A 24,016-nucleotide genomic window follows, 5' to 3' on the forward strand; every position below is an offset into this window, starting at 1 on the left:
TTTCAGAACATGTGATACTTTTTTTAAGATACTTTGATGAATAAAAAGTAAAAAAAAAAAAAAGCTTATGTTTTTTAAATATAAATATTTTGTAATAACTATACACTACTGGTCAGTAATTTTTTCTTTTTCTTTTTTTTAATAATATCAATACTTTTATTCAGCAAGGATGTGTTAAATTGCTAAAAAAAAAGATTGTAAAGAAAATATATTATTAGAGTTATTTTTTTTAAAATAAATGCAGTTCTTTTTAACATTTTATTCATCAAATATATTAGACAGCAGAACTGTTTCCAACACTCATAATAAATCAGAATATTAGAATAATTTCTAAATGATCATGTGATAGACTGGATGTTACATGTGACACAGAAGGCTGGAGTAATGATGCTGAAAATTCAGCTTTGCCTCATAGGAATAAATTATTTTTTAAAACTATATTCAAATAGAAAACTATTATTTTAAGTTGTAATAATATTTCACAATATTACTGTTTTTTTCTGTATTTTTGATCAAATAAATGCAGGCTTGATGAGCAGAAGAAATTTCTTTCAAAAATATTAAAAATATTAATGTTTCCAAACTTTTGGTCTGTACTGTATATATATTATGTGTGTATCATATATCTATATATGTCTGTAAGTATCTTGTCTATTGTCCTGTTTTCTATAAGTTTTATTCATCACATATGCTTAAACACTGTCCATACATTATTTGTGCAAAATATTTGGATAAGGGCTGATGATCAAAAATATATTTGTTAGTTTTCCCAAAGTATGAGAAAGTCCTTGGCTTCAAAATTATTCTTATGGTATGCTGACTTCTAATAAGGCAAGCAACTTTTATTATTTTTTACATTTTTTTACTTTAAAAATATCACATGCTATCACGTAAGTTTCATGACTGTGTTTAGATAACGTGTAAACACTAAGTTCGATTTACAGGAAGATGTAGATATTTAATAGATTTGGTCAAGTGGACAAGTGACTTGTCGAAACAGATGAAATGAGACAGAATTAGGTCTATTTAACTCTTGGACTGTTTTATTTCAGTATTTCATGATGCAGTTAGATATGTAAGGGACAATGTATAACCAGCCGCTTGTTCTCTCAGAATAAACCCCAAAATGTTTTTAAACCCTTATCAGTTTGTTAGTTCTCTTATAATCCATTACAGCGTGCAAAACAATCGTATCAAAATAGCAGCAGCTGCGTTTGTATGAAACTAGAGCGAGTCCGCGATACCAGGATGACATAAATAACTGTACACCATTTTTAATCGAGTTTTAATATTTTATTAGCTAAACAATCTCAAAGATTCCACCAAGAAAAAATAGTTCAAGCAAGAGTACAGCGCCGACTGCTGTTACTCGGATGAGCCATAGCTCGGAATGTTGCGACTGACCAATCAGAATCAAGTATTCCACAGAGCCGTGTAATAACGAGGGATAACATATCTCGGAATGTTGCCACTGACCAATCAGAATCAAGTATTCCACCGAGCCGTGTAATAATGGGGGACAACATATCTCGGAATGTTGCCACTGACCAATCAGAATCAAGTATTCCACTGAGCCGTGTAATAATGGGGAACAACATATCTCGGAATGTTGCCACTGACCAATCAGAATCAAGTATTCTACAGAGCCATGTAATAATGAGGGATAACATATCTCGGAATATCGCTACTGACCAATCAGAATCAAGTATTCCACAGAGTCGTGTAATAAGCTTATATTAAAAAATATATATCAACAAATCTAGGAGCAAAAAGCTCAAAGGAAAACACAAAGCAGGGTGTTCACTCATTCATCGAAAGCACAAATGTATCCAAGGAAAAAATAAATCCATCTGCTAAAAAAACTATACATGCACCTGGTACACATCAGAAATTCTGTGTACAAAGCTATGGCAAAATCCATGTTTGAACTGTTAATCATGATTACTGAAAATATTTGAATTAGAAGACAAAATCTGTTTTTTTTTCTTTGTTTTTAACTTTAACTCAATTTTGATTATTATGTTGATTTTTTTTTTTTTCAAAACAAGTCTTTAATGTGACCCAATGGACTGTCGGTCTACTAAGCTAAATCTTTTCAGCAGGGCTGCTCCTGGTACTGTCCCTCTGTGGCGGTAAAAAAGTCCTCTAGAACACTGCGCAGATACTCAAATGTGGGTCGACTGTCTGGGTTCTCTGTCCAGCAGCGTTTCATGACATCATATAGTCCCTCGGGGCAGTTATCAGGGCAAGGCATGCGGTACCCTCTCTCAAGGTTTGCAATCACCTCTGGGTTTGTCATTCCTGAAAGATCAAGAGTAACTGTGAAAAAAATATCTGAGACGTAGCAAAACTATTCCATAATGCGTTTCCCATTGATGCTACAGTATTAAAAAAAAAAAGAGCCCATACAGGAAGCATATGGAGCTTGTTTATTACCTGGATATGGGATTCTTCCATGGGTAACAATCTCTGTCAGCAGTACTCCAAACGACCAAACATCTGATTTGATTGAAAATGTGCCGTAGTTTATGGCCTCAGGTGCCGTCCATTTGATTGGAAACTTTGCACCTGTGTGATTTAAGGCATCTTTTTAGATCTTTGGTGTTGCAGTCAAACTTTCTTGCATTTACTGTACAGGTTCTCCAGTGATCTAATCCTAATGTGTATTGACAGGACAGAACAGAGCATGATGCATAGATGCTGCCTTACCTTCTCTGGCAGTGTATTCATTATTTTCAATGAGACGGGCAAGGCCAAAGTCAGCAATCTTGCAGATGAGCTCTTGAGACACCAAAATGTTGGCAGCTCTCAGGTCTCTATGGATATAGTTCTTCTGCTCTATGTAAGCCATTCCATCAGCGACCTGCAGGGGGCAGTGCAGTGTTAATAAGGCTGTGTGTGTGACAATGGCTGTGTTCACAGTAACATACTGCCATGCTTTAATTTCTGCAGTATATACAATATGTATACTGTGCTAAGTATATATGAAGTACTGAGATTACTATAGCAAAGAATACTGCGCTAGATACTGTATTTCACTGAATCCACCTATTTCCAATGTAAAAATTAACTGCAAGTAATATTTACATGAATACTTGCTGGAATTATTTATTTAAAAAAAAATGTATCTCGTACTTGATTAATTATTATAATCAAACTGTCAAATGACTTTAAAATACATTTTACTTTAATTACAATGGCATTCAGTTTTTCAAATTGATTTTTTTATGGTTTTGAAAAAGCCCCAGATGGTCACCAATTTGTTTGCATCTGTTTGAGCAAAAGTACAATAAAATCAGTAATATTTAAAAATATTACAATTTCAAATATTGTTTTCAGATATTGCATTTCTCTTAAATGTATTTAATTTCAGTGATGGCAAAACTGAATTTTTCACAGCCATGATACTTTTTTCAGGATTCTTTGATGAATGGAAAGTTTTAAAGAAGAGCATTTATTTGAAATGGAAATCTTAAGTACTATTATCAATATCTTCACTTTCATTTTTTGGATTTCTATAGAAATATATATAGTATATATTTAACAGAAAATAATGCAATGTGCAACATGATGAAGTCATGTGACAACAATGTTGCCTACTATTTTTGAACAATCATGCATATGTGTTTCACAAACTGATTTTACAAAACACTACGCAGTAGGCTTGCATTTCATTCTGACCATAAACCATGTTGCACACACAGAGGTCAGTTCCTGATTCCCCTTGATTTAACTTTTAACCCCCGCTGCTCCACTCCACCCAGCAGAAACCACAGGTTTCACACAAAGAAGGTTAGTTTGCTACTTTCTGATGTCTAATGTGTCATTTTTCTTATATTCCCCATCTTTAAGTTTCAAGATCTCAGAACAGTAAAGTAGATAGCTGAACTTCTCAGAAGTCTGCTATTTCTGAATCAGCACCACAATCAGTGTGAGAATTAAGTACAAAAGTTCTTCCAGACCATCTCTTTAGTGTTCCTTTATTGTCTCTTTCACACGAAATTAAACTATGATATCTGTGGTCAGATAGTTTCTTTGTATGTGTGTGTGTGTGCAGATGTGCTATTATAGGTGATGCATGATGGCAGTGTGATTTTGTTGTGCTTTTTATAGAGGATGTTGCACTATAACACCATGCATTGTTCAAGGAAGTGCTATGCAGACAGTCATAGATCAAAAATGTATCAGTTTGATGTGAGCAAGCTTGACAGTTTTGCCTCTGAAATGACAGGTTAGCATAAATGTGTGGGCATGCAACTCTTTTGTGTGAGTTGAGAAGAGGCAACAACTTCCATGTACTGTATTAATTTCACCAAGACGTAACAAAAGCCCTAAACAAAGCACACTTACTTTATGGAGAAGAATAGCTGAAAGATATCACACAGCATCTAAGCCGATGTCTCCTCAGCAAAATCTCTTTTTAATGCTGCTGCAAAAACATCCTGTCTCTCACTTTCTCTCTTATCTTTTCTCTGCTAGCATTTCATTGAAAATCCTGTTGAAAAACGATAGCATCTTTTCTTCACAAACGAGAACATCTCCTTACACCTATCACATAACATGATTTATGTGACCCTCTGACATGCACCCCTCTAGCAATGCTACTCAATTACATCAGTTTTCTCATCTTTATGCTCCATTCACTTACACACTGAGTGAAGAAGCACACACTCCCTGTTAAAGACGTTCATGCCTTGAGTGATCAAGATCATCTGATTTTTAACCTGATCACCAAGAAAACCCAGAGCTGAATCAAAACACAAACCTTCTACTCAGAAATCACTGTTTGTGAATAGTTCATGGAAATACCATCAGATCTTACTCTAGCGTCTTAGCTGTTCCTATAATAATTAGATGTTCTCAACGAAGCATGGAGGGTCATTATTTAGGTCAAGAATTGCTTAGACAAATCAGACCTTTGTATGACCTTTATATTTGTGAGCAAACAAACTGTATGTTTGGTCAGTGAATGTAAATATGATCTCAGTAAGAAACCGAGCGTGGGGTATGAAGACATTTATATTGCATGCTCGTCTAGACAGATTGCAGTTTGGCTTGGGTAGCAGTACCTTTGTTGTTGTTGTGTTAAGGTGTCTAGACTCGTTCCAGCACACACAGTCATGCTCATTGTAAACCATGAGATTAGGAAGCAGAGCAGCTGCTGAGTTATGCTGCCGTCACAAGCTTAGAGACAGTGGTCAAATAGAGGAATGAGTAATAAACACAACATGCAAGGAAGGGGTCTGTAATGACTTGAGGTTGTAGCACGCACACATTTGGGTCAGTTTGTTTCCTGCGGGGTACAAATGTCTCACACCTGGTGTCTTCAGTGCATTTCAGACAAAATAAATACATCAGCGAATTAATATGGTCAGGTGCAGCGTACCTGGGCAGCCATATCGATCAGCGTATTGATGGTTAAAGCACTTCCTTCTGGAGTCTTCAAAAAATCCACCAGGCTGCCTAAAATTAGAGTCAACATGACATTTTAACATGCATGTATTTTATATAGAGCAAAACAAGCTGTCAAAGAATTTAGTAACTATGCACTGTAAACTGTAAAAGGTTAAATATAATACACTGGATGGAAAAAAAAAAAAGCTTTGATATTTCAACACTTTATTTACAGTTCGTAAGTCTTCTGTCTTGTCTTCAGCAGTCTTTTTTTAAACATTCTTCAACCACAACTGAATGTTACCGGAAGCATCACTCATTTTAGTTCAAAAGCAAAAGGAAGCAGCAGATCGATGAATGCTGTTGTTTTTGGTGCTAAAATGCTCTTCTCAGAGTTTATGAGAAACCCAAATAACAGCATGCAGATCAGATCCAAGAACTAGAACATAACAACTGCAGGAAATTAGCGCAGCCAGTTTGGATGAGTCACTGAGATGTTTGGTGTTAAAGGCCAAAGTTGTTGCTTTTGAGACAACAGGCTGTGTTGGAAGAAAGAAGAACCGACTGACCCTGAAGGAAATTCCCACAAAGGTGCAGCGGAAAATGCCCCTTTAGGAACTCAAGTAACTATGTATCAGCATACACACTCCTTTCATCTCAGGTCGTATTAGGGTGTAAAATTCAAGGTCGTGGTTAAGTTTAGATGAAGTTCCTGTGTTTTGAATCATTCTTTCAATGTCTCCATTGTCAAAACGACAGAGGGGTGGAAAAAGGGCACATCAATGTCTTCTTTAAAATAACAACACAGACAACAATTGTGCTTTAAAAAAAGATCACATGGATCCTGAACAAAGAATTGGAAGATTTACAGACTGAGCGTAATGTTCCATCAGTTTCCTTTAAGAGGAGCACAAAGCGGAACCATTCAGGAGCTGGCCACCAGCGCGCTGACAGTGTTTTTGGCTGTTCCCCTTAGAGTCTTTTATTCCCATTGGCGTCAATATGACATTCTGGAGGCCCGACAATCCTCTTAGATGCAATGAGACTGACAAACCACACAAACAAACCATACTGGGTTTCACATGGAATAACGCACATCAGAATACACCTGCGATGACGACCTAAGGTGCCATTGTTTAGTTCAAAAGAGAAAAGATAGGGTGTGGAGGTCTTTTTTTGTGATCACCTGTGACCATGGTTTACCATTTGTTGTAGAGAGTTTCTGGGTGGTTGGGTCTAAATAAGAAAGCATTCCTGATACTAGCCTATGGAACAAAGACCTTCTTTCTATATATTACACAGTGATTCCTCTTCCTTCTCTTCCTCTGTCCCTCTGCTTTCCAGTGTGATCTAACTGTTAACATGCTTTCAATGTGAAGTGCGGTTTTGCAGCACATTTTTCTAAGTAGGTTGCAGTGAGAAGTGGGGTTTATTATGTATTAGTGGTTAGAGAAACATTATGCAACAGAGCTGCAGCTATTAAGATCTTTAGCCTCTCTGAAACAAACTGCTGTAAGGTTGTTTCTCAGGATTAAAATCGCGAACAAAAACAAAATGCCCAAAAAGCAAAAGCCCAAAAATATTATAGCATCTTAAGTCTTTAGAGGAATCATTCATCTAGAATTAAAACTGTGCTATCATGTCACTTCAAACCTGTATGGTTTTCATTCTTCAGTGGAACACATTTCTCTGAAGGAGCATTTTTAGGAAGATTCATACTTTCAATGCAATGAAAGTCAGTGTAGACCCATAGCTGTCAAGCTCCAAAAAACATCAAAAAGCAAATCATAGTCCTTAGGACTAGTGCAACATTTTCCATTTCATGTGAAGTCGTTTTATGCTTTAATGCTTGACAACTCATAGTTAAAATTCTGTTAAACATCTTTTTTGTTCCACAGAAGAAAGAAAGTCACATTGGTTTGCAATGGCATGAGGGTGAGTAAATGATAACAGATTTTCATTTTTGGGTGAACTAATCCTTTGGAGAGAAGGAGTGATAACAGAGATTTAAAAATGTGTATGTTATGAAAAAATGGGACTTCTGAATTGTGCATCAGACCTGGAACTAAACTAAACTAAAACAGAATGACGTGAGACAAAAACACAAGGACTTGAAGTGGGTCATTTTGTGTTCTAGAACACTCAAGGGGAACGCAGGATATGAAACACATGCACTGCATGCCATTCACAAGAGAGACGTCAAAGCCTCTTATAGAACAATGACAGGCAGCTTATTTGATCAAACACCAGACATTAGGAAAGAATAAACATCAGGGCTGTGACTACCATAGAATCAATATAAGTTTTATATTTGGCCACTCCATAATCTTGAACCTTTACACTAAACCATATAAACATGATTTGTTTATTTTTTATTACGTTCTAAAATATATAAAAATAGAATAAAGCGATTTTATTGTAATAATATTCCTGTTTTGTTACACAATATTAATGTTTTTTTTTTACTGTATTCTTTTTTTTTCTCAAATACATGCATCCTTAGTGAGCATAAGGATAAGAGACTTCTTTTGAAAAACATTAACAAATCTTACCAACCCCCATACTTTTGAACAGTAGTGTATATTGTTGATAAATCTCAATATTATGAATAAATGTGTTGTATGCTAAAAAAAGATGTGTGCGTGTGATCATATTTAAAATGTAAATATAAAAACACTGCAGTCAATGAAAGAGACTGAAAAAAGTTGCCCATCAAAAATACTCCTGCACAGTCAAAGAGGGTTTGAGGTTGCTCTGCTGAGAATCATTCAGGTGAGTGAGGGATGCATATCGAGATGCCTTCCGTATCTTCAAAGCCACGAGAAAGCTTTGTTTTCATAGAGCGGACCCCAGCGAGGACCTGCTGTGGGCTTAACACACACAAACAAAACTCGAACAGTGCTCACGGTCCTGATACTACCCAGACCTGTTCGATAATGAAACCCTGATGAAAGTTTAAATGGAAATTTACTCAATGAATGTGTCTGTGTTTTGTTAAGGAAGTTCAGGTGGGACGCAGCAATGAATCATTTAGTATTAGACATGAAGGTTTGTCATTCCATTGAAGTCTCTCCTCCCTTTTCCACAAAAGTGTTTAAGTACATCTGTGTGTCTCACCGTTCTCCATGTACTCAGTGATGATATAAATGGGCTCCTGTGTCACCACAGCGAATAGTCGCACCAGTCGAGGGTGCTGCAGGGTCTTCATCAGGTTCGCCTCAGCCAGGAAAGCAGCAATGGACATGGTACCTGTCTTAAGACTCTTGATAGCCACCCGACGGTTGTTGTTATACAACCCTAAAAACAGAGAGAGAGAGAGAGAGGAGAAATGGTTTATGTCTCATTTTAAAGGGTTAGTTCACCCCTAATTAAAATTCTGTCATCAAATCATGTCTTTATATACCTTTATGACTTGCTTTCTTCTGTGGAACAATGCAAAAGAACAATGCTGCTAACAAAACAGTCCTCCAATTTTTTCTTTTGTCTTCCACAGAAGAAAAAAATCACATTGTTTAGAAATGATATGAGAGTGAGTAAATGATGACATAATTATTTTGTTTTTATGGATGAGCTATCCCTTTAAGCCCTTGCAGAAAGAAAATATTTTAGTATATTTTAGTATATTAGTCAGTATATTAAAACAATTTCAGTGTATTGGTAATTATATATAATAATCCATTGTGGTAATATATTACAATATACTGAATAATACATAAGGAATTGCCACTTTCAACAGATATGGTGCTCATATAATCACATTTATATGGGTAAATATTTATTTTTATATATTTTTATATATGGAATTATATATTTTTAAATATATATAAATATATATAATAGAAATGGCTTGAAGGAGATGAAATTGAATGGGATCAAGTAAACAAGTAGAAGGATGATTAGAAAGGATGAATTTGGAGACTTTGGTCTCAGAGAGTGAAGAGAAGGATGTGAACGAGTAATATATGTCAATATATGTATGTATATTCCTGTAATATATGACTATATTTGTGTGTGTGTGTATATTAATACATAGTCAATTTAATATTTTAATATCTATTAAATGTATGTGAAAATACATTTGTACTATATTTATATACAGGTGCATCTCAATAAATTAGAATGTCATGGAAAAGTTCATTTGTTTTAGTAATTCAACTCAAATTGTGAAACTCGTGTAACCTTTAAATAAATTCAATCCACACAGACTGAAGAAGTTTAAGTCTTTGGTTCTTTTATTTGTGATGATTTTGGCTCACATTTAACAAAAACACACCAATTCAATCTCAACAAATTAGAATACTTCATAAGACCAATAATAATAATTTAAAAAAAAACATTTTTAGTGAATTGTTGGCCTTCTGCAAAAAATTTCATTTACTGTACATGTACCCAATACTTGGTAGGGGCTCATTTTGTTTTAATTCCAAGGAACAGACTGAGAAGTCAATCAGAAAAAAAAAATCTTTAATTCTTTTTTTTTTTTTTTTTATTTAAAAGAATTAATAATTAAAAGAAATCTTATTCTTCATTCATGGATAACTTCAATACAGCATCTCAAATTCATGTTGTCTAACTTTGGTCTTCAGCCATCCAGCTTTAAACATGAAATAATCATTCATGAAAAATACAAAAACAAGGAAATAACGAAACACGGAAATGAGCAAGGTATGAAAAAGGAAATAAAGCAAGAAAGAAAGGGCCTAACAACATTTAAGGCATGTTTCCTTGCTTATGTTGTTGCCTTAATTCACAAATTTTTATGTTGATTGTTTTTCGTATATCAGATACCCTGGTCCCTGGATGTTGTTTCACAACAGCATCTATAGAAGAAAAACAATTAGAAATTCACAAAAGACAGCAGAAATGATCATTTTCATAATATCTGCATTAAATCATGAGCTGTTTTGTTAAATACTGCAGGAATGCAAACAGTGAAGAATGGGGGTTTGTAAACTTTGGCCTGTGGTATTTAAACAACACCCTAATATCAAGATGGTATTTGCTTAATCCATATGATGTGTCTCCAAATAGTTCTTTTTTGTAATAATTTAGACATTGGGAGTTTTGTTGTGTCATATTTAGAATACCTATTCAAATTTACTTCTTAAAAAATATCAGAAAATCTTTACCAAATAAAGCTTGCAGTTTTTCCTGATCAAGAATGTGGTGTAGCTCTGCAGTGGGATTGAATTTGGTGATCCCTCCAGTGAGATTGGACTTGAGTAGATCATCCACACTGAAGAGGCCCATCAGCAGCACTCGTGCCATCCCACTGGCTGTAGACTGAGCTTTTGCAGTCGCCCAACAATGAGCGGAGACAGTAGAAGCTCCAAGTTTCACCTTAACAGTTGTATAAAAACCACAAACAACATAATGTTACATATTATGTTTTTAATTTCTACTCAGAATGTATCAATTTTCAAAATACTTACTTTGGATGATTTGATAGGTGCATTTTTGTCCTCACTTTCAATCTCACATACATCTTTTGTAGGATTTTTGTTGTTAAGAATTTGTCTCATGTCCACTAACAAGGCTGGAATTTCTGGAAAATGAATTTCATAAAATAAAAAGTGCAACAGAATTATAGAAGTGGCAACCACAGTGGCTGTATATTAAACCAAAGGAGGATGAGAAGACACATATTATCATTCAATCTAAGATACTTGCCTTGAACTAGCATCTTGTGCAATCTGCAGTTTTGCTTCTGCAAAGCCTTGACCTGCTTCTCAAGTTCTATGATTCGGGCAGCATTCTCATTTATTGTAGATTCTCCTGTACTCTGGATTGGGGTAAGTTGGTTGTCTTCAAATAGAATCTCTTTGAGTTTTTTCTAGAGGGTGAAGATATTCACTTTTCTTTATAGATGAACCAGTACAAGTTTCCGAGGTTATTATTAATTTCTAATGTAGCAAAAGGTAATCATGTTAGTGAACTCTAATACAAACACACACACAAAATATATTGTGTTTCAAAGCAGTGCTAAGCAATGCAGTATCTAAATGACAGAATAGTGCATGGTAGTGCTGTCTTTAGTCTCATCACTTCAGTTTCCCTTCCTAGTGCACTGTGTAGCTGTTCAATTACCTTCCTTGGAATATGGCAGTTTGTGTATCCAGGAGTTGAATCCTCATCTTCAGTGAACCGTCGACTGGGTTTCCTGTGTCTCTTGGGGTCTTTCGGCGTGTCTGTTTTTAAAAGGTTGTGCTTAGCAGATTTCATTTTAGAGTCTTTTTCTACATTAATGTAGACAGATGTTTTAATGTATTACTGAATGTATAACATCATTACAAGCTACAAAACACAGTATATTAAAATTGTCACCTCTGGCCTATGGCCAAATCACAATAATAAAAATAATAAATTATATATATATATATATATATATATATATATATATATATATATATATATATATATATACATACACTTTTCAAATATAACTTCAGCATCTCATTTTTAGACTGCCATGTCAAGTGTGTCTCGACACCAAGAACACTTTAAAAAAAAATCCAAAAGCATTGCAATGGTACAAAAAAAAACACATTCTGTGCGGCATTAGAAAAATGTTTCTAATTTATGTCATGATCACAGTTAAATAAGGATAACTTGCCTGCAAACTGCAACACTGCATGCTCAACTTGCCATCCGTTGACACGCTTCTTGGTGTTAGCAATTCGACATTCCACAAGATATGTTCTGGAAGTATCTGCTGGGTCAAAGTCAATTGTTGGTACGATACTAACAGCATCTTTGTCTGGTCTCCTTGTCCAAGAAACAATCGCATATCGATATTAAGACATTTTACTTAAAAAATCTAAGTTGAAATTTAATTGTTGTTTATTTCCTTTTACTGTAAGTGGTATTTTCCTCCAAACCCAGGGCCTCTTTTCGCGTGCATGAGTGCATTGCCCTGTCCCGCCCTAGTATGCTGTGATTGCCTATTGCTCATTGGTCTGAAACAGGGGTGCTAAAGCTCGGTCCTGGAAGGCCAGTGTCCTGCAGACTTTAGATCTATCCCCAATTAGACATATGAACCAGCTAATCAAGCTCTTTTCTATACTAGAAACCTCCAGGCAGATGTGTTGAGGCAGGTTGGAGTTAAACTTTGCAGGACATTGGGCCTCCAGGTTCCAAGTTTGGGCACCCCGGTCTAAAACATGTCCATAAATTAATAGATTTCTCGCGCTCACAAGTCTCAAGTTCAACTACTGGCATGTTCCAGGGGAAGAATGGACCGATTGAAAAGAAAATATATTTTCCATGGTTCTGATAAAACAGAAATTCCAGAGAGAACAAACCGATGGAAAAAATACGTTTTATAAGTTATATAAAATAAGCTTCGTGATTCTGTACTCGAGTACAACCTTTTTAAGCTCTATTTTTAGTCTCACTCTGTGTCTGTCATTTTAGAACCCCCGATGGATGGATGGATGGATGGATGGATGGATAGATAGATAGATCAGTCAATCCAACATATGGAATCCATATCAGAATCCAGTCATTAACTTTAGAATATGTAAATATAAAGTTAAACCTTCACTCTCTCTCCAGTTACTAACCCTCAGCTTGAGTTAAAGTTGTATAAATGATTTTTTTTTTTTTTTCGTTGAACACCAAGGAAGACATTTTAAAGAATCTTTGTAACTAACCTAATGTTTAGTTCTCATGGTAAATTTGGTCACATGAAGGTTATTTTGTGTATGGGCATGTCTTTTTGTAACCCTCTGTTCAGATAACTGATGATGAATCTGAAGCTTGGACTCCATTCAGTGGAAAACGAAGTGTGTCAGGAGCAGAAGTCTCTGTAAGTTTCAGCTGTGTGGTCTACAGTTAAATGATGGTGTATTATTAATCAGAGCTGAAGTTGATGAATTATTGAACTTTAGAGTATCAGCTCACATAAATTAAAATTCGTCATGGTCTGTTCACCCGCCTGTTACTTGCAACAATGTCATTGTTCATACATCTCACAATAGATAACTAGCACAATTCCATAGCTGCCTTCTCTAAAACAATTGGAATCATCTGGTAAAGCTCTTTATTTTCAACATTGTTTAATTACCTGTCTATATTTAATGCATCTATATGATTTTGTTTTATTGTCAAATTTTTCTGATGATTGCTCTTTTGTTTGTTTGATTGCTATTGTCCTCATTTAAGTCGCTTTGAATAAAATCGTCTGTTAAATAATTTTTTGTAGAAGTTAATTTGTCTGAATCTGTATAGAATTAGGAACTTTTGTAGGCATATTGTGAATGTGTTTTTGAGACATTTAATTTATGTAAACCCATGTGTTAATGAGTGTTTCAATAAAGCTATAAATATATATTTTATATCTATCAATATGGCTATACATGGTAATTTCCTTATTACCATGGGAATGTTTTTGTATAAGGGTGTTTTTATACACTTTGATTTGTGAGAAATTCACAGTGTTTTCCTTCACCAAATTTCTTTGGCTCCACATTGTTTGACTCCTTGATAATGTCATTCCTGTGGGGTTAATTTGGGTGATGTTATCACAAATGAAAATGACTGAGGTTTAATGAATGGAACAGTTCACTACATGAAACGGTTCTTTCATTTGAACGAGGAAAGTCATTCACTGCAAAAAAAAAACAAAAAAAACATAAATGCCATCTATGATGCGGGCCCTTGCAGTCATGGGGTTGACAGGCAGTGAGGGAAACATGCCGGTTGCTATGGTTACCAGGGACAGGAAGTGGTTCAAACTTGTAACGTTCTATTTTAGGGTCCAGACAAGATGAGCATGATTTCTCTGCTGCAGTTTATGTTTGAAAACCAGGCACATTTAAAGAAGAAAAAGCATCTTGACATACAAACATAAAACAAGAGTTTAGGCCATAAATGTTGATGTTACTGTAATCCTGTTGGTATCTAAACAAAAATATGTAACATAATTCATATACTTAATATTCTACATCAGTGGTTCTTAAAACTTCTAAAACCACCGCTCTAGATAGATCAATTGAAAAACGACCAACACCCAAAATTCAGCGTCACTTAAAGTGAGTTCTGAATGGCTGTTGTAATGTGTAAGAGTGAGTTATATGTTCTTAGTTATACTGTAAGTGTGTGTGTGTGTGTGTGTGTGTGTGTGTGTGTGTGTGTGTGTCTGTGTGTCACAGAATGAGACCATCAAAATGCTGATTCTGCTCATTTACAACACTATGACCATTATCAATGGTACACATTAGTCAAATGTTTGAACAAGCTTACTGTATTTACAGTTCTGTCAAGCCAAATTCATTAGTGTATTCTTGTATGAGCAGCATATATAAGCCTGTAATACATGTTTTTATCTATACCCATTCATGATGGTCCAGTGCACAATGTTTGCTTGCATTTGCAAACATTTCCAGACCAGTACAGGCAGATCTGGCCAGGCATAACACCTGGATGCTCAAATACATTTGTTTTGCTTGTTTATTCTTATGCTGGTGTTCCAAATAGTGTGACATGCACTTTAAATAAAAACATTTATATCCATAAGAAATATGTGCAAATATGCTTTGTGGGGAAGTTGTGGCCTAGTGGTTAGAGAGTTTGATTCCTAACCCTAGCGTTGTGGGTTCGAATCTTGGTTCAGCAATACCACGCCTTAGGTGCCCTTGAGCAAGGCACCAAACCCCCAGGTGCTGCTGCATAAATGGCTGCTCCAGCTGTGTGTGTGTGTGTGTGTGTGTTCACTGCTGTGTGTGTGCTGTGTGTGTCACATCACTTTCACTTTATATTTATTCATCTAAAGAACTTTGTACCTATACTTGAAGTCGTTCACCATGAATCTCAACTTTAAAAAAAAAAATAGACTCAACTCTGAAATAAAACAGAATATGTGGATATAAAACACTTCTTACCCATCCATACTTCACCGAACTGTCCCTGCCCCAGTCTGCGCTCCAGTTTGAGAGACTCACGGGGCACTTCCCACTCATCCTGCCACCAGGGCTTCTGAGGGGCTCGGGTTTGGCATGGCTTCACCAGGCGAGTGCACAGTCCATCAGCCTCTCCTGCTCAGGGAAAAATAAACAAATGGTGTCACTTTTCAACCACACTACATTTGAGCTCTTATTAACAGTGTTGACTGAACTGTTCTTATGTCTTTTATGAATAACCTGATAGATTTATGTAAAGCACATATGATAACTCGAACATACGTGAATAATGTTTGACCAGCTCTGAAAGGGAACTGAAGGAGATCTTGGTGGTGATGTAGAATCCGCCTTCGTCCAGGTTGCGGATTCTGTAGTGCTTGATGATGTCACCCATTGTGTGGTCCAGGTCTCTCACGGATAGGGAGAAACTACCTGAGGGAACAACCAGAACAACGGGAACATCCAAAGTCAGAGGCTGCCAATAGCACATTCAGTCACATATCTATACGCCTTCATAACACTGAGAATTTCTACACTGGAGTTTAGAGTCATTTTACAGTTTATCAGACGAGGAAAATGTTCTTTAATTCTCCCTTTCCTGTCACTTATTTAATTTTTATTTATATATTTATTTTGATTTTTTCACTTTTTAAAGTGAAACTAAAGAAGAAGTTCTGAGGCAGTATTGTAATGTGACATCACTGTCTGATTGTGCCCTTATGGTTCTGTGTTGGTTTTTGGTGTTATGTGGGGAGAAATGCATCGTTTCATACCTGGTGTGGTCTCACTCTCTCTGATGAGGAAGGAGCCCTGCGTGTTACCGGGGGCTAGTAATTGTCTCATGGCATCGTTTCTGGAGAGATTTTTAAAGAACCACCTACAACACAGTATTATCATCAGTTTCTTAGGGAGTTGACTCATTAATTATCTCGTTTGGATCATATTTTGGCATTTCAATTGTTTAAAAGATACAGGATGTTGGGGTGTCTCATTCCTCCCACGATCAGAAGAAAGACACCGAAAGTTACACAGAAATGTTGCATCAGCAGACAATGGAGTTGTGATACTCAAAAACCTGTGTGATTTGTGGGAGTATTTTTTTTTCTACTCTTTCCATTACTGTCACACGTAATCATCTGCCATAAGCAGCAAGGAGTAAATTAATCAAACTTTCAGTCTTATTTGGGGCGGTATTTCCCAGATTTATCTTCTCTGTTCAGAAGCCCACAGCAGTTGATCTGCATATTTAACTGTGCTTGTGTGGATTTATTTGCGTATGCGTGAGTGTGTTCATTGTGCTACTTACGGTTCTGTCTCCATGCTGTTCAGTTTTGCTACAAAATTCTGTGGTATGTATCCCTTCTGCCCGGTAAACAGAGACTCTGCCATGAACCATTCAGGATCATCGCTAAAGCACACACACATACACACACATTAGAGTTTAAACCACGACAGTGTCTCCTCTTAAAACTGCACAAAAAATGAAACAGGGAAACCCTCACTAAGTCACATTCAATTCAGTTCAGCTTCTCAAAACCCAACTTGAGTCGGTGGAGATCAGTGGTCAACCATGTTTTGAGGATCTACCGAGATTGTCAGACTGTTTTAATGTAGCCCTTGCTTACATATTTAGGATTTTCAGCTTCTCCCCTTTCTCAAACCCAAGGTCATCGCTGTGGCACGGCTCATATTTGTATAAAGCAACCACCAGGTTCTCTGGAATACACAGATGACAACAGTGAGCTATCTGAAAGACCCATTAAGAGGATTTCTGTAGGACGTGTTGAATGTGTCATCTCACCTGGAAGAGGAGATGACGGTGGAGGTGTGTACTGGGAGGGATACGGAATCAGAGGATCATAGTTCTGTGTGAGAGAGGGCAGAAAACAATGTCAAAAGTAAAAGTATGGTTAGAGCTACAAAACAATGACTGTAAAATCAAACGAAACCACTTCCCTAAACAGGGTGGAGTCGTTCTTATTTTCTGCTTTCACAGACTGTTATGAAACAGCTACAACAGTAAAAGCAAGCATTCCATCATCCTTATTATGCCATAAACAACGTGCTGTTCTCTCTCATTTCTAATCTACTTAAATTAAATAAAATCAGAAGTAAATGTGTCTCAAATTTGGCTAGAAGTTTTAGTACACAGTTAAATACCAAAACAAAGGCTCATTTCCTTCAAATGATGTAACCTTTAGTGGGATGACCTGTCTGAAGAATGAGATCAATGCAGATGGTCGATGGTAAGAGCAGATCAAATTATTATTATTACTATTATTATTATTATGTTGAGGTGTTTTAGCCACCAAGCATTTGTGCCCAAATTAAATTAGAATAATACATTGAAAAAAAAATAATTTCCCACATTTTTAAACTCAACTAAATTAAACATCATGCAATTTCAGATTAAGAGTTCACTTGAAATCAGTTACGTATTGCTTTTTGTTCAAGAAATAGCACAGCTGACACAAATCCTGTCATTATAACACATTAGCATGTAAAAGAACACATTTTATGTGTTAAAAGAGTTTATACACTGGCTAAGTTAAAAAGTAACATAAGATGTGCCATATCTAGACACATAGATTAAGTAAAAAAGAAAACAAGTCATGCTATTTTCAACAAGAGTGTGAGTTTTAAGAGTGTGGAGCCAGTGCTCAACCATCTTTAAAAGATCTACTGAGATTGTCGGTCTTGCTTAGCATTAAGGATTTTCACATGAATCACATATATTCCATTTCAAAAAAAAAAATTCTAAAAATGCTTTGTGTAGCACTTTGTGAGACCTTGTTTTGTCTTGTGTTATAAACCACAGAGATTTGTAATGCATCTCTTTAGTGTATGAGAATGGCTCTACCACTTCCTTTCTCTGTCTTCTCCTCACAAAGCCTCTTTAGTGACTTCTCTCTCACCATCTCACATTACAATCTGCCTTTTTTCAAAATTCTCAAAATTCTGATATTGTATGATATATAAAAAAAAAAATCACTCTCACTTTTTTAATGTTGAGATGCTCATTGTGTGAATTATTCAGTGACTTCCATGGAGGTCTCTACAGGATTCGTGAGGCAAAAAGATCTTAGTTCTTTAACTCTTTAAGAATCTTAAATACGTCTAGGAAACAAACCACTAAACACAACAGAGTTTTAATATGTATCTGTGAAATCTATAATATATATATTTTTTTGGTGGGTGGGGTGGGATGTAGGAAAACACTAATTAGAGTAGCTTTGTCGAAATACCTTCCGATACTTCTTTCCCTTTGCTTTGAATCTGATACTAAATGCTTGAGCAGCCTACGTCACGGTTGCTAAGGATACTTGCTTGATAAAATATTTCTTTTCACCAGAGTCTGTTTAGCTCACCCTGACTTATCTGACTTTGTGGTTACTGGTTTTATGTTGTAATTTACTTGCATGTAAAATGGAAAAAGAAACATTACGTGTAGCTGATTGTGACACTATTATCTTCTGCAGATGTACACACACACAAACACACACATACACACACACACACACACACACACACATACCTGACTAGCAGGAGGCTTTGGACAGTTGCATTGATCGCACCATTCATCTGGATGGTAGGAGAATTCATCCTCAGGATCAAAGGAGCCGCAGTTCCCCATATTTACTAAGCATGAGAGAAAACAGTGACAACTATAACCATTTACATGTATGTGTATATATATATATATATATATATATATATATATATATATATATATATATATATATATATATATATATATATATATATATATATATATATATATATATATATATAAAGAATGCTTCATCTGGAAAGCATCTGCTGTGTACAAACATCTGATAGTCCCCTTTAAAATGTCAGTTTTACAGATATTTTAAATCGTAAACATCTTAAAGACATCTTGTGAATGACATTTGACATTTAGTATGCATTGCAGATGAGCAAACACTCAAAAAATGTCATACAGATGTAAATGCAGATGTTAAATAGACATCTCCATGATGTATATGTACTGTCAAACGTGCTATCGATCTAGGTCCTAGCGAACAAAAAACAAATAAACAAAAAAGTAAATTAATTAATTTATATTTGCAATAAATATGTTTTTATATTATTTTGTGTGTCACTATTTGATATGTACTCTCTCTGAGTTTTATTACTGTAGTTACACTGAATATTCTGTATAAGTCTGCTAACACTGGAGTTTTTCATATTTCCTGATTTATCATTCGGTTCATATTTAGGCCTAATATTTAATGTGTCCGTAGGGTAGAATAAACAGTTCTATCTTTTTAAAAAACAGAACAAAAACATCTGTTCTGGACTAGATCTGTAAGGGAGGTTAATCCTCTTTATGAATTCTTTGCACACTTTTTGCAACTCAAATACTGAGTTTCAGACTGTTTTTTTAAAAAAATGAAGGGATTTGGATTACAGTGATCCGAATGCACGTGTGTGTGTTTTTCATTGGACTTGAACAAGTTGTGTTTTGCATTATGACAAAAACCCTTCAAGTGTTTGTAAGTAAGGGTGAACTCTATTGTATTTGTAAACCTGTAAATATGTAACACACAAGACCACATCATTTTCATTCCCATTATGCAAACAAATAATGTGCTAACTCAATGTGTATGTCTCTGTGGGGTTTGGACCCGTGAGAAACTATGTTGTTGGGTCAAAGAAGCTCAACCCACTGGGTCAAACAGAACACTGTGAGCTCCTGGGACTGTTTGGGAGAACAGCCCAAATCAAAACAGGATCTCTAAACAGAGTCAAGACTTTCCTCTGACCTCTGGCCTGTACCTGACCCTAACAGTATCAGCGCAAACGAGTCTCGAGAGATGCACGCCATGGTCAAATGGTTGCTGAAGTACGAAGCATAGTTAATTTTTTTGTGACACAGTTATTCATAGACTTGTTAGTGGGGTCCTATATTGTTTTAACTTTTACTATATAGACAAAAAACACGTTTTCTTCAAAATATCTTTAGTGTTATGCAGGAGAAAGTTAGTCATACAGGTTTGGAATTAAATGAAGGTGAGTAAATGATGAGAGATGGATTTATGTTCATCCAGGCCTTCACTTTCTTCTGTTACAGAGGACGTGTGTTTGTATAGGTTGAAATGAAGCCAAACAGATCAAATGCCTCTGCGAATCCCACCGATACAATCACAAGTCTTTTGCACTAAACCAACATTGTGCTTGAGAGCAAACAGAAGTCAAGAGACTGAGACATGAGGGATAAACTTCACTGATTCACACCAAACTAAGCCAAAAAATATAGATTTAGATTTTACTGTCTGTAGGCCTATTATATACTGAACTGTTGTGTTTTACATTATTTTAAATTACATTATCAGAATGTTTAGAAAAAAATGACTATTTATGGCTGACACCTACCCAAATAAATAAACAAATAAATGATCATGGAAGTTTTATTTGGATTAGGAATAAACATTAAATGAGTGGCAGTCAAACTAGCAAGAAGGCAGTATATCGGAAGAACACAGGGTTTTTCCGACCTAATGTTTATGAAATTCCCCCTATTTAAAAAAATAAATCACCACTGTTCATTCATGAGAATTTTTTTTCTGTGACTCTAGAAGAAATATTTTACTTATTAAATATTCAAGTACACAGGCAAAATGCATTTATATTTAAAATCATGAGATTTTCATTGACTGATCTTGAGCTGTAATACGATACAGCACATGCAGTGATGTTATATACATGATATTATCGCTTTAATATTTCCTTTGTGAATTACTTTGCAAGTTACATAAAAAAATGTAATGAATTTTGAATGCTAAGGAGCCGACAGTGTAATAATGTTCTAGAAATTTCAGTTTAAACAGTGCACATATTTATAGATATGATTTCAAACTTAACACACTTTCACTTCTGCTTTTCTACTTCAGATTTGCAAGATTTTTAGACTATATTATGAGCATGCATAAATATTTTGCTGATAAATATTTTGAAGTAAATGAAAGCTTGAATTTTTTACTATTTAGAAAATAATATAATTTCAGTTTAAAACACTTTTTGATTTAACTTCTTTCCTTTTTTATATCTTAAGCCTTAGAAAAATCTTTTTTAAGATTTCCTCCACTCCATCTCAGACTGTCTCAAGCTTGTAAAGTTTCATCCAATAAAACACTTATTGATTTAAAATAAACTGTCTGAGAATACCTTTACCACTCTGATAACCTGTTCTCATTAAAACTCATCTTGGCTTGTTTTAAGTACATAAAAAGTAGATCCCAGTTGGTAAAACGTACCTTTTCTGTTGACAGAAGATGCTGATATCAGTGATGGGCCAGTTCAGCAGGCATTGTCATGTCTTTAGCTTTATATTTTACGACGAACACATTTTGCCACAGTGCAACTAAACCAACATTACAGACAAACTGACAGGATCTGAAAAAAGCTTTTGTGTGTGTCAAAAGACATGTGCTGCTAAAGTGTCAAGGCTGTGTCAGTCACGTCACAGTTTGACTTCCCACCTTAACAAAGGCACATCATTTGCAAAGGCATCACTCACACGCGCGCACCACTGTGGTGCAGAGCAAACTGATGATAGAGCTTCCTGTCGTTGAGGTGTTTGAGCTGATATTTAACATTTTTCAGCAGGTGCACACTGCTCTCAGCGGCTGGTGTCACTGGAGTGAAGGATTCTGGGTCAGGTCTCCGCTTGTAACCTGCTTTTGTGGCACCATGATGTCAAAGAGTGGAAACTTTAACGGCACTCATAGGTTTCTGGCTTGTGCTTGAACCAAAAGCAGCCACAAAACTTTAGATTTGAATCTTCATGCTTAAAAGTATTACACATACATTGCTATTATATGAGGAATTTATGTCTAGCATCCGAACATTTAAGCCTAAACTATAGGCCTCTCTAGAAGCACTGTTTTATTAATTCATGTGTGTGGATATACATGTGCAAACCCACACACCAGAAAATTAAACTAATATGCAATAGGACTTTTTGAGGTAAATTATACTTGGATATGACGCTCGTGTCTCTTATCATTCGGTCTTTCTCTCTCTGCTTCTCATTCTCTCTCAGCAGACCACACACTTTTGTTGTGGCATCAGTCTGCAAATAGAGCATGCTCTTGCAGGAAGCCACAGCCCAAACATTCAAAGGAAATGAGGTACATTCTTAAGTTTTCTGCTGCAGGAACACTCATCTTAATTTAGACATTTACACTTTAGTCTGCTCTGTCACTTACATTTAGTTTGATATGTGTCGTCTAAGGCAACTGAGACTTCTGACCAGGCATTTCATGTGGTGAGTCCACTGATCACAGCAGAAATGGGTGTTTCATTGTGGTTTCAGTTTGGGGGTGGGGTGGGGGGTGTTATATGGTGAAAAGGTCACTCATTTATAATTGTATTAATCAATCAGATCCCTTCGCAAGATGGACCACATTGGGGTGATTTTTGCTAAAGTCGTATTCTGGCTGGATCTCTTCTTGTTTGTAGCTGTCAGTTTGAGTGAACGCTTGCTTGACACAATGGCTTATTTGTTTTTTTTCCATTCTTTGGTGGTATTGTGGTTGGGGGGGGGGTGTTGATTGAGAGGCGATGTTGAGTGGGGCAGATCATCTTAACAGACAACTATACACAGTTTCATCTCTTGTAAGAGCAAATGTTCTTTTGATGCTTTGAGATAAAATTTTAACAGGGGAAATTTTTACAGATTACATATATTCAATGTGCATATATGAATATAATTTTGTGACAGATTAATCTTTTCTTCCTTCCAACACACACACACACACATAAACATACTGTGTGTGTATATATATATATATATATATATATATATATATATATATATATATATATATATATATATATATATATATATATATTTTTTTTTTTTTTTTTTTTGTCCTTTTCTACATAGAATTTCTTTACCCTTGTTGGCTTTAGCTTGTGCACTTATTTTCTTTAAAGCTGCATGTTTTGGAACAATATTAATTAATTTATTAATTTTGATTATGGGTTGAAAACAAAATATATGTTAACAAAATATATTTAATTATTTTGTTTCAATCATTTTTTAACTGTACTGACTATATTTTAGATAAGGGGCTCCTAACAAATGGATCTTCATACATGTGAGTCCTTGGCCTTAAAACTTTTGAAAACCATTTATATAGCAGGATCATTCAGCTTTATATCAACCAAATTATTTCCAGGAAATAGATGTTTTATCATCCCATTTTTCAGATGCAAATATATTTTAATTTTATTATAACTTTTTATATAAACTTTTTTATTATATAATTTTTATATAACAGACAAATACAACATTTTGAATTCACTTCAAATAAATTGATGAATAATTTAGGTTTCAGTGAAAACGCTGTATGAACAAAACACCTTTTTCCTTTATCACATTTGCACTCAGGTTCAAAGTACGGTTATCATGATGGTTTCATTTAAGCTCTACTGTACAAAGCATAGTGACATTTTCATGGCACAGTATTTGTTTTCTTATAGGCCTCGAGGGAATCTGTATCTGGAACCCAGCTAAACACCTTTTGTGCCTTCTCAGGTGAACTAAATAGTTCATGTTTCTGTTTGAAGGAGGAATCTAAAGCAGCCCTCATGTGAACTGTTCAGTGAAGGTATACTTGCCCTAATGCCACTGGGTTAATGATATAAAAACTTCAAAAGCTTGCAATATTAGTGTTGGGAACAGCTTTAGGAAA

The 24,016-nt window shown here is 35.4% G+C and overlaps 1 protein-coding gene across 2 annotated transcripts; it reads right to left on the reverse strand.

The window, feature by feature from the left end:
* Positions 1 to 1,271: 1,271 nt before the first annotated feature.
* LOC113095739 (tyrosine-protein kinase Lck) lies at positions 1,272 to 21,875 on the reverse strand. 2 transcript variants are annotated; one of them, XM_026261095.1, is made up of 14 exons: positions 21,572 to 21,875; positions 18,829 to 18,932; positions 17,095 to 17,158; positions 16,919 to 17,009; positions 16,600 to 16,701; positions 16,067 to 16,170; positions 15,576 to 15,725; positions 15,276 to 15,428; positions 12,008 to 12,103; positions 11,482 to 11,582; positions 11,065 to 11,227; positions 10,827 to 10,939; positions 10,524 to 10,734; positions 9,735 to 10,214 (listed from the first exon to the last, which is right to left on the reverse strand). In XM_026261095.1, exons 2-14 carry the CDS (start codon positions 18,925 to 18,927, stop codon positions 10,105 to 10,107), a joined length of 1,557 nt encoding a protein of 518 aa, XP_026116880.1. In that variant the 5' UTR covers positions 18,928 to 18,932; positions 21,572 to 21,875; the 3' UTR covers positions 9,735 to 10,104. The 2 variants fall into 2 exon arrangements, with proteins under 2 accessions (XP_026116881.1, XP_026116880.1); XM_026261096.1 differs by lacking the exons at positions 9,735 to 10,214; positions 10,524 to 10,734; positions 10,827 to 10,939; ... (1 more) ...; positions 11,482 to 11,582; positions 12,008 to 12,103 and adding exons at positions 1,272 to 2,301; positions 2,437 to 2,568; positions 2,710 to 2,863; positions 5,387 to 5,463; positions 8,512 to 8,691 and having other exon boundaries at positions 21,572 to 21,873.
* Positions 21,876 to 24,016: the final 2,141 nt, after the last annotated feature.

The sequence above is a fragment of the Carassius auratus genome, unplaced genomic scaffold (genome assembly GCF_003368295.1).
Source record: "Carassius auratus strain Wakin unplaced genomic scaffold, ASM336829v1 scaf_tig00215781, whole genome shotgun sequence".
Classification (NCBI taxonomy): Eukaryota; Metazoa; Chordata; class Actinopteri; order Cypriniformes; family Cyprinidae; genus Carassius; species Carassius auratus.

Bases quoted from the DNA above. Each gene is read 5' to 3' on its own strand.
- LOC113095739 (XM_026261095.1), bottom strand. From the start codon at position 18,927: ATGGGGAACTGCGGCTCCTTTGATCCTGAGGATGAATTCTCCTACCAT. The intron at 12,104-15,275 runs GTAAGAAGTGTT...TTGACCCAGCAG, and splicing joins GTTCGGTGAAGTATGGATGG to ATACTTCCAGAACATATCTT. The intron at 10,215-10,523 runs GTAAAGATTTTC...TTTCTTCTATAG, and splicing joins AAAACTGCAAGCTTTATTTG to ATGCTGTTGTGAAACAACAT.